Source organism: Bubalus bubalis, chromosome 15 (assembly GCF_019923935.1).
Source record: "Bubalus bubalis isolate 160015118507 breed Murrah chromosome 15, NDDB_SH_1, whole genome shotgun sequence".
NCBI classification, from domain to species: Eukaryota; Metazoa; Chordata; class Mammalia; order Artiodactyla; family Bovidae; genus Bubalus; species Bubalus bubalis.
In genome coordinates this window covers 8,868,534-8,881,630 of record NC_059171.1, presented here as the reverse complement: position 1 = coordinate 8,881,630, position 13,097 = coordinate 8,868,534, and the positions used below count along the sequence as shown (strand labels likewise).

The 13,097-nt window shown below is 37.9% G+C and overlaps 1 protein-coding gene across 1 annotated transcript in view; it reads left to right on the top strand.

Annotated features, from left to right (window-relative positions):
* Positions 1-13,097, top strand: part of PIP4P2 (phosphatidylinositol-4,5-bisphosphate 4-phosphatase 2) — a 69,243-nt gene that overhangs the window by 41,884 nt on the left and 14,262 nt on the right. The window contains exon 5 of the mRNA XM_006055362.4: positions 11,099-11,151. Coding sequence (XP_006055424.1) covers positions 11,099-11,151 — 53 coding nt within the window. The remainder of the gene's footprint in view (positions 1-11,098; positions 11,152-13,097) is intronic.

The following is a 13,097-nucleotide window of genomic DNA, read 5'->3' as shown; positions in this document are numbered from 1 at the left end:
GATCACACAGATTTGACCACTGCTTGTAGTCTTATAGTTTGGTCCAAGTGCAAATTGACCAAAGGATTAAAATAAACCCTTTTTTTAAAGAAAGATAGTTAATCAGAACTGCAGTTAGTAATATACTGCATTATTTGTAAATTACATATAAGGTGCATCCTCTGACTCATTCATTTGCAAAAAGGGCTCTCTGGATAGGCTAATAATAAACAAGCACCTTGTCCTCTAGGCAGAGCAACTTGGGTATCTTGGTTTAGTGAGCAATTGAATCTACCTCCTACCCTCACCTCCTTAGTAGAGCACAAAACGTACAGCCTCATGCAATGGCCTTGCTTGATTCTAGATTCAAGAAATATTCTTATTACAATTTATCAAAATTTTTATGATTTTTAAATATGAAACTTGGAGTTAAGGGAATAAACTCAGTTCATTTCAGTTCAGTCTCTGAGTCCAACTATTTGCAACCCCATGGACTGCAGCATGCCAGGCTTCCCTGTCCATCACCAACAACCAGAGCTTTCTCAAACTCATGTACATTGAGTCAGTGATGCCATCTAACCATCTCATCCTCTGTCATCCCCTTCTCCTCCTGCCTTCAATCTTTCCCAGAATCAGGGTCTTTTCAAATGAGTCAGTTCTTCACATTGGGTGGCCAAAGTATTGGAGTTTCAGCTTCAGCATCAGTCCCTCCAATGAGTATTCAGCACTGATTTCCTTTAGGATTGACTGGTTGGATCTCCTTGCAGTCCAAGGGACTCTCAAGAGTCTTCTCCAACACCACAGTTCCAAAGCATCAATTCTTCAGAACTCAGCCTTCTTTATGATCCAACTCTCACCTCCGTACATGACTACTGGAATAACCATAGCTTTGACTATACGGACCTTTATTGGTAAAGTAATGTCTCTGCTTTTTAATATGCTATTAAAGTTTCTTATAGCTTTTCTTCCAAGGAGCAAGTGTCTTTTAATTTCATGGCTGCACTTACCATCTTCAGTAATTTTGGAGCCTAAGCAAATAAAGTCTGTCCTGTTTCCATTGTTTCCAAATCTATTTGCCATGAAGTGACGGGACCAAATGCCATGATCTTTTTTTGAATGTTGAGTTTTAAGCCAGCTTTTTCACTCTCCTCTTTCACCTTCATCAAGAGGCTCTTTAGTTCCTCTTCACTTTCTGCCATAAGGGTGGTATCATCTGCATATATGAGGTTACTGATGTTTCTCCCAGAAATCTTGATTCCAGCTTATGCTTCATCCAGCCCAGCATTTCTCATGATGTACTCTGCATATAAGTTAAATAAGCAGAGTGACAATATACAGCCTTGATGTATTTCTTTCCCCATTTTAAACCAGTCCGTTGTTCCATGTCTGATTCTAACTATTGCTTCTTGCCTTGCATTCAGGTTTCATAGGAGGCAGGTAAGATGCTCTGGTATTCCCATCTCTTTAATAATTTTGCACAGTTTGTTGTGATCCACACAGTTAAAGACTTTAGTGTAGTCAATGAAACAGAAGTAGATGTTTTTCTGGAATTCTTTTGCTTTTTCTATGACCCAGTAGATGTTGGCAATTTGATCTCTGGTTCCTCTGCGTTTTCTAATTCCAGCTTGAACATCTGGAATTTCTTGGTACATGTACTGTTGAAGCCTGGCTTGCAGAATTTTGAGCATGACTTTACTAGCGTGTGAGATGAGTGCAATTGTGCAGTAGTTTGAGCATTCTTTGGCATTGCCTTTCTTTGGGATTGGAATGAAAACTGATATCTTCCAGTCCTGTGGCCACTGCTGTGTTTTCCAAATTTGCTGGCGTATTGAGTGCAGCACTTTCACAGCATCATCTTTTAGGATTTGAAATAACTCAACTGGAATTCTATCACCTCCTCTAGCTTTGTTCATAGTGATGCTTCCTAAGGCCCACTTGACTTCACATTCCAGGATGTCTGGCTCTAGGTGAGTGATCACATCATCGTGATTATCTGGGTCGTGAAGATCTTTTTTGTACAGTTCTTCTGTGTATTCTTGCCACCTTTTCTAAATATCTCTGCTTCTGTTAGGTCCATACCATTTCTGTCCTTTATCGAGCCCATCTTTGCATGAAATGTTCCCTTGGTATCTCTAATTTTCTTGAAGAGATCTCTAGTGTTTCCCATTCTATTGTTTTCCTCTATTTCTTTGCACTGATCCCTGAGGAAGGCTTTCTTATCTCTCCTTGCTATACTTTGGAACTCTGCATTCAAATGGGTATATCTTTCCCTTTCTCCTTTGCTTTTGCTTCTCTTCTTTTCTCAGCTACTTATAAGGCCTCCTCAGACAGCCATTTTGCTTTTTTGCATTTCTTTCTCTTGGGGATGGTTTTGATCACCACCTCCTATACAGTGTCCCAAACCTCCATCCATAGTTCTTCCTTGGATTATCCAAATCCTTGACATGGATAATCCTTATCAGTTCAGTTCAGTCGCTCAGTCGTGTCTGACTCTTTGCAACCCCATGAATCGCAGCATGCCAGGCCTCCCTGTCCATCACCAACTCTGGGAGTTCACCCAGACTCACATCCATCGAGTCAGTGATGCCATCCAGCCATCTCATCCTCTGTCGTCTCCTTCTCCTCCTGCCCCCAATCCCTCCCAGCATCAGAGTCTTTTCCAATGAGTCAACTCTTCGCATGAGGTGGCCAAAGTACTGGAGTTTCAGCTTCAGCATCATTCCTTCCAAAGAAATCCCAGGGCTGGTCTCCTTCAGAATGGACTGGTTGGATCTCCTTGCAGTCCAAGGGACTCTCAAGAGTCTTCTCCAACACCACAGTTCAAAAGCATCAATTCTTCGGCGCTCAGCCTTCTTCACAGTCCAACTCTCACATCCATACCTGACCACAGGAAAAACCATAGCCTTGACTAGACGGACCTTTGTTGGCAAAGTAATGTCTCTGCTTTTGAATATGCTATCTAGGTTGGTTGTAACTTTCCTTCCAAGAAGTAAGCGTCTTTTAATTTCATGGCTGCAGTCACCATCTGCAGTGATTTTGGAGCCTAAAAAAAGAAAGTCTGACACTGTTTCCACTGTTTCCCCATCCATTTCCCATGAAGTGATGGGACTGGATGCCATGATCTTCGTTTTCTGAATGTTGAGCTTTAAGCCAACTTTTTGACTCTCCACTTTCACTTTCATCAAGAGGCTTTTTAGTTCCTCTTCACTTTCTGCCATAAGGGTGGTGTCATCTGCGTATCTGAGATTATTGATATTTCTCCCAGCAATCTTGATTCCAGCTTGTGTTTCTTCCAGCCCAGCATTTCTCATGATGTACTCTGCATGTAAGTTAAATAAGCAGGGTGACAATATACAGCCTTGATGTACTCCTTTTCCTATTTGGAACCAGTCTTTTGTTCCATGTCCAGTTCTAACTGTTGCTTCCTGACCTGCATACAGATTTCTCAAGAGGCAGATCAGGTGGTCTGGTATTCCCATCTCTTTCAGAATTTCCCACAGTTTATTGTGATCCACACAGTCAAAGGCTTTGGCATAGTCAATAAAGCAGAAATAGATGTTTTTCTGGAACTCTTGCTTTTTCCATGATCCAGTGGATGTTGGCAATTTGATCTCTGGTTCCTCTGCCTTTTCTATAACCAGCTTGAACATCAGGAAGTTCACGGTTCACATATTGCTGAAGCCTGGCTTGGAGAATTGTGAGCATTACTTTACTAGCATGTGAGATGAGTGCAATTGTGTGGTAGTTTGAGCATTCTTTGGCATTGCCTTTCTTTGGGATTGGAATGAAAACTGATATCTTCCAGTCCTGTGGCCACTGCTGCGTTTTCCAAATTTGCTGGCATATTGAGTGCAGCACTTTCACAGCATCATCTTTCAAGATTTTGAATAGCTCAACTGGAATTCCATCACCTCCACTAGCTCTGTTCATAGTGATGCTTTCTAAAGCCCACTTGACTTCACGTTCCAGGATGTCTGGCTGTAGGTCAGTGATCACACCATCGTGATTATCTGGGTCATGAAGATCTTTTTTGCACAGTTCTTCTGTGTATTCTTGCCACCTCTTCTTAATATCTTCTGCTTCTGTTAGGTCCCTACCATTTCTGTCCTTTATCGAGCCCATCTTTGCAAACCACATTATAAGTGAGCTGACTTCAGTTGTTCAAAAATAAATACTGAGTGTGTACCAGACACTGGGTTACATGCTTGGGAAACAGGAAAGTGCAGTCCCTGCCCTCATGGGATTTTCCAATAATAGCAGGAGAAATACAGTTAAAACAAGAATTATGTGCTGGAAAATCCCATGGACGGAGGAGCCTGGTGGGCTGCAGTCCATGGGGTCGCTAGGAGTCAGACACAACTGAGCAACTTCACTTTCACTTTTCACTTTCATGCTTTGGATAAGGACATGGCAACCCACTCCAGTGTTCTTGTCTGGAGAATCCCAGGGACGGTGGAGCCTGGTGGGCTTCCATCTATAGGGTCTCACAGAGTCAGACACGACTGAAGCAACTTAGCAGCATCAGCAGCACCAGCAGCATTTAGGCTGCAGCAGGGAAATACAGAATGTTCTTAGTGTATATATAGAAGCATCTAGGCTAGCTGAAGTGACATTATCCTAAGAGTAATGGAAAGCTAAAACAGAGATTTAGAATTAAAATGTATTTGTGAATGTTATGTGTATAATTTATTGCATATGGGCAAGTCTGAAGAAACATAAGATATTTAGGCTTTATTATTCAGAAGAATGATGACAGTGGTTATGAATAGCATAAAGAATTTGAGAGAGAATTGGTCAAACTGATATTAGGATAGATAAGGGAATGAGGAAAAAAATAAAATTAAAAACAGCTGTTACAAAGCTTTATATTTAATTTTTGGAATCATCTAGAATTCTAGAGAATGCTCTAAGTCAAGAGGTTAAATAGATGTTTGTGACATGACTTTATACATTTATGCGTAAAAAATTTGGGGTTTAAATATTTTCCCCTTGGAAGAAAATCACTAAGTTTTATGTAAGCCAGAAATGAACTTGTAACTTACTTAACATTCAGTGCAAGCACATGAATCTTATTAGCATAGTAATTATGATTTTAAAATTTTATGTCTTTGGCAGGAAAGGGTGTTTTGTATTAACACCCATGGTATTTAAAGATGATTTCAAAATTCCCAGAAAACAAAGTTTTTGGTGATTAAGAGAACACAGTACATACCTCTAGGGTGGCTATTGCCTTTAAGAGTTTCAGACTAATGATGGATGCTGAGGGTTACAAAGAATAAACCCTCCATTCTCACTTGAGAACATCACCTCATCATTATTATTATGCCAATCCAAGTAATCTTAGATTCTCCGTATTAATCTTTGTCCTTCAGACTTTTAACTAATAGGATAATTCATCTACTTATTCCATACATTGTTTCAGCCTTGGTTTACAAGGCCCATAAGCAACTGAGACAAGTTACAAAGTCCAGTAGCTTTGAAAATTAAAACATGCAAAATCAAGAAGATGAAAAATAGGGCAGAAATATGATGAAGTCATATATAAGAATATAAGTATGCATAATATTCAGTCCTGTGCAGTTGTTAAAATTTTACTGAATTTTAGCAGTGAGCCTTCTATGGTTAATAAAAAGAAGAAAACATGATCTATTACAAGATATTTGTGATGTTTTCTGAAAACTTCACAGCTTTTACTGGAATACTGAGACCTAAGACAAAATCATTCCCATGGGTTAAAATTATAATGGACTGTGTCCTCAATGATATTTTTCATTTATAACAAATAATACAATGTAATATAATATCACTGCCATAATGCTAAAATTATATTTACTAGAAATTCACACTATTCACAGTATTCATTTAACAGCCTGTCTGAAACCGTGGATAGTGTTGAGAAAAGCTAAATTTGTATTTTCCAAAGCATATTCATTAGAATGCTCATTTTACAGGATAATAATAAGTATTATGTGAGTAAAGAGTTATTTCCTACTCCAAGTGAGTAAAAGATTATAAGGAATTGCTAGGATAAAAAAATTAAGCAGAATTTTTATAGGTATATTCTTTAGCACTTTTAGTATATAATGTGTTAAAATAATAATAATTAAATATTAATATTAAACCATTAAATAATAATTATTACAATTAAATTAATTAAACTTAATTTCTTATAAATGATTAAATAATATTCAGATCCAAGAGGAAGCTTTATGTAGTATGTGTAAACATTTTAAGATGTTGAAACAGTTTTGAGGGGATTGTCTAACCAGACTAATGTTTTGGGGGACTTTGTTTAGAAAGTATTTTTCCAGAAGAATAAAAGTGTTACAGACTGGTTCTACATGAACATAAAGAGGTTTCTTAAGATAATTAAACAGCAGAGAGTTTAATTGCATCTATGTGGGGTAGGTGTTTTCCGTTACTGATGGAAGGCAGGTCCACGTGCTGGGTACGGTTGGCATTTCCCAGAAAATCTAACACAACCTATCATACATGCCTGAATCATAGATGATAGTTCAAACTTTGCCCTGAAGTGGGCCAATATAGTACCTTCAGACAGTTTCGATTTTCTTCACTTGTTCATAGGGTTCTGTAGTTCGGTTGCTCAGCAGAGAGTGACAACAGTGAACACACTTTAAAGTAATGACGTGTGTGCGCTCAGTCGCTCAGTTGGCCTGACTCTTTGTGACCCCATGGACTGAAGCCTCCCAGGCGCCTCTGTCCATGGAGTTATCCAGGCCAGAATACTGGAATGGGTTGCCTTTTCCTGCTCCAGGGGGTCTTTCCAACCCAGAGATCAAATGACCCCAGTTGTCTGTTATACCCATTAGAAAATAAAATCTAGTAGGGTACTATCAGCTGACTAGTTTTTAGTAGTATAACTTTCTTATGTGCCTCCTATGATCAATTTAAAAATATACCTTGGTGAAACTAAGTTATCTATTATATATTATAGAATGGTTAGAAATAAGCCAAATATTGGAAGACCTCTACTAAAAACAGTTGGGTTTTAGAGAAGTTGCTTTTAACCTTTCTGATAGAAAATAATTTTTATAATAGCCAAAATGTGGAAACAATGCAAATGCCCACAATGGATGAATGGATAAAAAGGATGTGGGGCTTCCCAGGTGGCGTTAGTGGTAAAGAACCTGCCTGCCAGTGCAGGAGATGCAAGAGATGTGAGTTCGATCCCTGGGTCTGGAAGATCCCCTGGAGTAGGAAATGGCAAACCCTCCCCAGTATTCTTGCCTGGAAAATTCCATGGACAGAGGAGGCTGGTGGGCTACAGTCCCTGGGGCCACAGAGAGTTGGACATGACTGAGTGACTGAGCGCAAACAAAAATACACAATGGAATATTCTTCAGCCACAGGAAATGGTTTGGAGAAGGGAATGGCAACCCACTCCAGTATCCTTGCCTGGAGAATCCCATGGACAGAGGAGCCTGGCGGGCTGTAGTCCATGGGATCACAAAGAGTCAGATACTACTGAGCGACTAACACTACTCCTACAAGGAATGAGGGTATTCTGCCATTTATGACAACACAGAGGACCTTGAGCACATTTGCTAAACAAGGTAAGTCAGACAGAAAGAGAAGTACTGCATGATATCCCTTAATTATAGAGTGGAAAAAAATTGAACCTGTAAAAACAGGAAAATGGTAGGTACCAGAAGATATCAGAACATGGGAGGTGGGGGATAAGACTCATGGTACAAACTTGTAACAATTAGTAAATAAGTCATGGAGATCTAAATAAAGCACAGCATAATGAATATTGTTGTTGTAGTTCGGGGCTCAGTTGTATCCAACTCTGCAACCCCATGGAGTGCAGCACGCCAGGCTTCCCTGTCCTTCACTGTCTCCTGGAGTTTATAATGAATATAGACAGTAATATTGTATTATAATTATGTAATGTGATAAATGTCACTACAGTGACAACCATGTTACAATATATAAATGTATCAAAGTAGTAGACTGTACACCTTAAATTTACACAATGTTACCTATCAAATTTATCCAATTAAAAACAGGAAAAATTAGATATTTTTTTCTATTGACGCTTCAAGTTTTGGCAATAAAATTTTAAGAGTGCAGAGGCTGCATTTTAGATAAGAGAACAGTGATAAATCCTTTCAAAAGGACGGGTTATTTGCATTCATTCAAATAGATTATGACAAAGTTATTTCTAATAATACATGTTTTTCTAGTCTTAGTTTGCTACATTTAAAAGAATTCTTGTAGATAACAGCAAAACCAGATATGCTAAGTTGCTCCCTGTATGTTACTAATTGTACAACTGAGTCTTAGTTGTCAGTTGTAATCAAATTTATCATGCATCAGTTCAGTTCTGTTCAGTTCAGTCGCTCAGTCATGTCCGACTCTTTGCAACCCCATGAATTGCAGCACGCCAGGCCTCCTAGTCCATCACCAACTCCCGGAGTTCACCTAAACCCATGTCCATCAAGTCGGTGATGCCATCCAGCCATCTCATCCTCTGTCGTCCCCTTCTCCTCCTGCCCCCAGTCCCTCCCAGCATCAGAGTCTTTTCCAATGAGTCAACTCTTTGCATGAGGTGGCCAAAGTACTGGAGTTTCAGCTTTAGCATCATTCCTTCCAAAGAACACCCAGGACTGATCTCCTTTAGAATGGACTGGTTGGATCTCCTTGCAGTCCATGGGACCCTCAAGAGTCTTCTCCAACACCACAGTTCAAAAGCATCATGCATAATCTGTGCTGAAATGATAAAACCTGACTAAATAATCTCCTGTAGGTTGGTCATCTAAAAATTCTAGAATTTCTTTGCCAATGTATTAGCCTTCAAACTTGGATTTTGAGTTCAGTTCAGCCCCTCAGTCATGTGTGACTGTGACCCCAGGGACTGCAGCACACCAGGCCTCCCTTCCATCACCAATTCCCAGAGTTTACTCAAACTCATGTCCATCGAGTTGATGATGCCATCCAACCATCTTATCCTCTGTTATCCCTTTCTCCTCCCATCTTTAATCTTTCCCAGCATCAGGGTCTTTTCAAATGAGTCAGTTCTTTGGATCAGGTGGCCAAAGTATTGGAGTTTCGGCTTCAGCTTTCAGCTTTAAGGGGTTTCATAATTGCTTCCTCAGCCACTTTGCTTCTTTTAACAAAGAAAAACTTAAATTTGTTATTTATAAATAAAATTTGCAATGACATTACAAGTTCAACAAGGGTTTCCCTTGTGGCTCATCTGGTAAATAATCCGCCTGCAATGCGGGAGACCTGGGTTCGATCCCTGGGTTGGGAAAATCACCTGGAGAAGGGAAAGGCTACCCACTCCAGTATTCAGGCCTAGAGAATTTCTTGAACTATATAGTCCATGGAATTGCAAAGAGTCGGACATGACTGAGTGACTTTCACTTTCACTACAAGTTCAACAACTATCTTATAACTAATTACAAATACAGAAAAGTAATTAGTAAGATTTCTGTATTCTTCACTTCTTAATGTTCTATGCCAATTTCTGTAGAAATCTATGTAAGTCTCTGTTTAGTGCATTAATTTTAGCATTTTTACTATTAATAATAAGCTTTGAAATAAATTCATTACAAAATAAGTAGCAAAAGAAACAGTTAATGGTGCTTGAAAAAACTGTAGCCTTGGTTTAGCTTTCTCAAATATTGAAAAATAATCATTGTGAAAAGAGTGAACATTCATGTAAAGTTTCATTTCTAGTTTGTTTACCTTGGGTCTGTATATTCCTACTGTGATTGAGAGAGACTATTTCAAGGTTACATAACTTTCAGAAAGTTTGAAATTAAAATGAATAAGAAGAAGTCCAAACTCAGATTTGTCTTTTTAAAAGTTAATCATTAAAAAATTAAAAAGAAAAAAATCATGTATCAGATATTTTCTGAACATTATCTTCTATTGTGTGGAAAACATTTGAATATGCATGACTTATTGAAGCCCCACTATACCTAAAACTTGAGAGTTATGAAGAAAAAAGGAGTGACCCAGAATCATTAACAAAAATTAATATTAATGAAAGAAAGGTTATGTTGATGATAAAACTGTGTACTTGAAGGAATTCTATAAAGGAAGTGTACACTTTTCAAGAAGATATATAGAAAAGCAAATGATGGGAGGCAAAAGCATTGCAGACAGATTCTTTACCAGATGAACCACAAGGGAAACCCTTGTTGAACTTGTAATTGCAAATGTTATTTATAAATAAGAAATTTAAGTTTTTCTTTGTTAAAAGAAGCAAAGTGGCTGAGGAAATACATTTTTTTGTGGCGAAGAGTTACTTTTTTTTATTATTTTTTAATTGGAGGATAATTTCTTTACAATGCTGTGTTGTTTTCTACCATACAACAATGAAAATCACTCAGAACTATATGTATATCAGTTCAGTTCAGTTCAGTTCAGTCGCTCAGTCATGTACGACTCTGCGACCCCATGGACTGCAGCACGCCAGGCCTCCCTGTCCATCACCAACTCCCGGAGTTTACTCAAACCCATGTCCATCGAGTCGGTGATGCCATCCAACCATCTCATCCTCTGTCGTCCCGTTTTTCTCCTGCCTTCACTCTTCCCAACATCAGGGTCTTTTCAAATGAGTCAGTTCTTCACATCAGGTGGCCACTAGTTCTACTTGTATCTTATTTGTTTTATTTATTTACCTTGTGGATTTTCTTCATAAATAGAATAATTGTATTTTAGTATTGAGTCTTAATATCCATGTATTTTAAAAAGCTAGGCATTAATATTCAGAGAAGAAACAACTTTGGAGATACATGACATATGTTTTTATTTTCTGGCAGTGGACTGAGACATAAAGCTGAATAAAATGACCCCAATTATGACATGACATTCAGTTTTCATTGTAAAGCAAACCTAGATTGCATCAGAAAACCGGGAAAACCTTGGGAACTGTTTCGGAGGGGAAATGTTTCGGAGGGGAAATGTAACCTTTATTTTAAGGGAGGGGGAGATGAGCTGGAGGGGGAAAGCTCATATAAACATGAAAAGGTTGATGGCTTCTGTCGTGATCCCTGAGAACATTTGAACTAAAAGAAACAGCTTATCAGATTGGATAGTTTTCAGTTGTTTTTCTTTTCAACCTCTCTTCTCATTTATTTTACAGTGGATGGAATTGAGGTTCAACACTCTGGCAAAATGCCCACACTGCAAAAAAATGTAAGTTCTGTACCACTGGCAATACTACTGGGAAATATTTGAGAATAATTTAAACAGTTCATAATTTTCACTAAAGTCAATTTCGATTTTAAGATATAGTTCAGAATGTATGCATGATTAACATGTTTATGATTTTCAAAACTAAAAAAAAAATACATCTTTGAACTGATTAATATATTCCATTTTGCAATTAAAATGATTGGACTTAACCTATTCTCTAAAGGTAAAGCAATTTCTAAGGAGGTGGACATTACAAAAACTAACTGTAACCTAGTAAGGATTTTCAAATGTTCTAAGTGGTTATAATTTGTTTTAAATAATCTAAAATTTATATTTTTAAAAGTGGGCTGTAATCTAGGAGAAAGCCAGATTTCGGGGAGTTAATTAGGTCATTAGATGGCAATGTTTTTATAATTATTTATCTCTCTTAACTGTTCAATTTCTCTGTGTTCCTAAATGGTGTACCTAGGAAAAAATAACAAAAGGCAATATAAAAATGGGAAAAAGTAGAAGATATTTTGATCATTTTATGCCATCTGTGTTGAGAGTCCCCAAGTAACCCTAAGGGTTTTTGACATTTTAGGAGAACTAGTAGGAATTAGTATACAGTTTACTCACAGCTTTATGGTGAACACATGCAAAGTAAAATCAGCGAAAGAAAAAAGGCACATGAGGCAAAATCTGGAGGAAACCAGGAGCAAGCTTTCAAGAGTCCTCTCCCAGTGGAGTCACACAGGATTTATTCCTCTGTCAGTAAACTGTTAGAAAACATGTGAAATGTTTTGGGGGGCTTCCCCCTTGGCTCAGCAGTAAAGAATCTGCCTACAATGCAGGAGATGTGGGTTGTATCCCTGGGTCAGGAAGATCCCCTGAGGAGGAAATGGTAACCCATCCAGTGTTCTTGCCTGGAAAATTCCATGGATAGAAGAGCCTAGTGGGCTGCATACAGTCCATGAGGTCTTTTAGAGTCGGGCACGCCTAAGCATACACGTATGTGAAATGTTTTTGACAAGAGAAGCTTATTGTAGACTCAATGTCCAAGGTATAATTGGAGCTGGTCACATAGGCACCTGTTGCATAGCACATACCACAATTCCATACTCCCAGAAGGAAAGCGGGTATTTGACATAAACCATAGTTTACTTTGCACAAGCAATTTAGGCATGGCAAACCACTCATCAGCAAGGGAATAGTTAGAACTATTTTGAAATCCAAGTTCCCAGGAGTCAGCCAGCTTGTCTAAGTATAGCAACCTTAGGCCAGCTATATTAACTGTTTTCTGCATAACATCTATTTTGATAATAAAATTTCAATTCAAAAATTACTGTTTTCCACTTACATGTGTGGAAAGTAAGCAAAGGAAATTAAACTGGAATGTTTTGGTAATTCAATATTTAAAATGAAAAATATGAACTCATAGTTAAATTTTTGTGATCCTTTGAATGAAGTAAATACTCTATCTATTTTGAGAGTAAAGTAATTCTAAGAATGGTTTATAGGAGGAAAGAATTTAAAAATGTCTGAGAAGTAGAACATATGTAATGAGATATCTCTTTTTATTTGCGCTTGCTATGATTCCAGCTAAATATAATCCTATGAGAATAACTTTACAGCATATTTCTAGCTTCAAAGGAACAGATATTTCCTTTTTTATTTATTTGTGAAATTAATCATCTTAATGTTTAAGTTAGCTGAATCTAAGACAAGTCTGCACATGGTGAAGCAAAGTGGGTAACCTCAGATAAGTGCACAGAAAATGGATACTTCAGGGACATACCAAACACATGAGTGTGTGAATATGTGTGTGAATAATCCATATTTCTGTATGTTACCTATATTTTCCCAAAAATGAAGACAATTAAATTGCATCCTCACCAGAAGGATTAAATTGGATTTTAAAAAATCTTTTAGAAAATAAAAAACAGAGACTTCTTGTGATTAGCAGA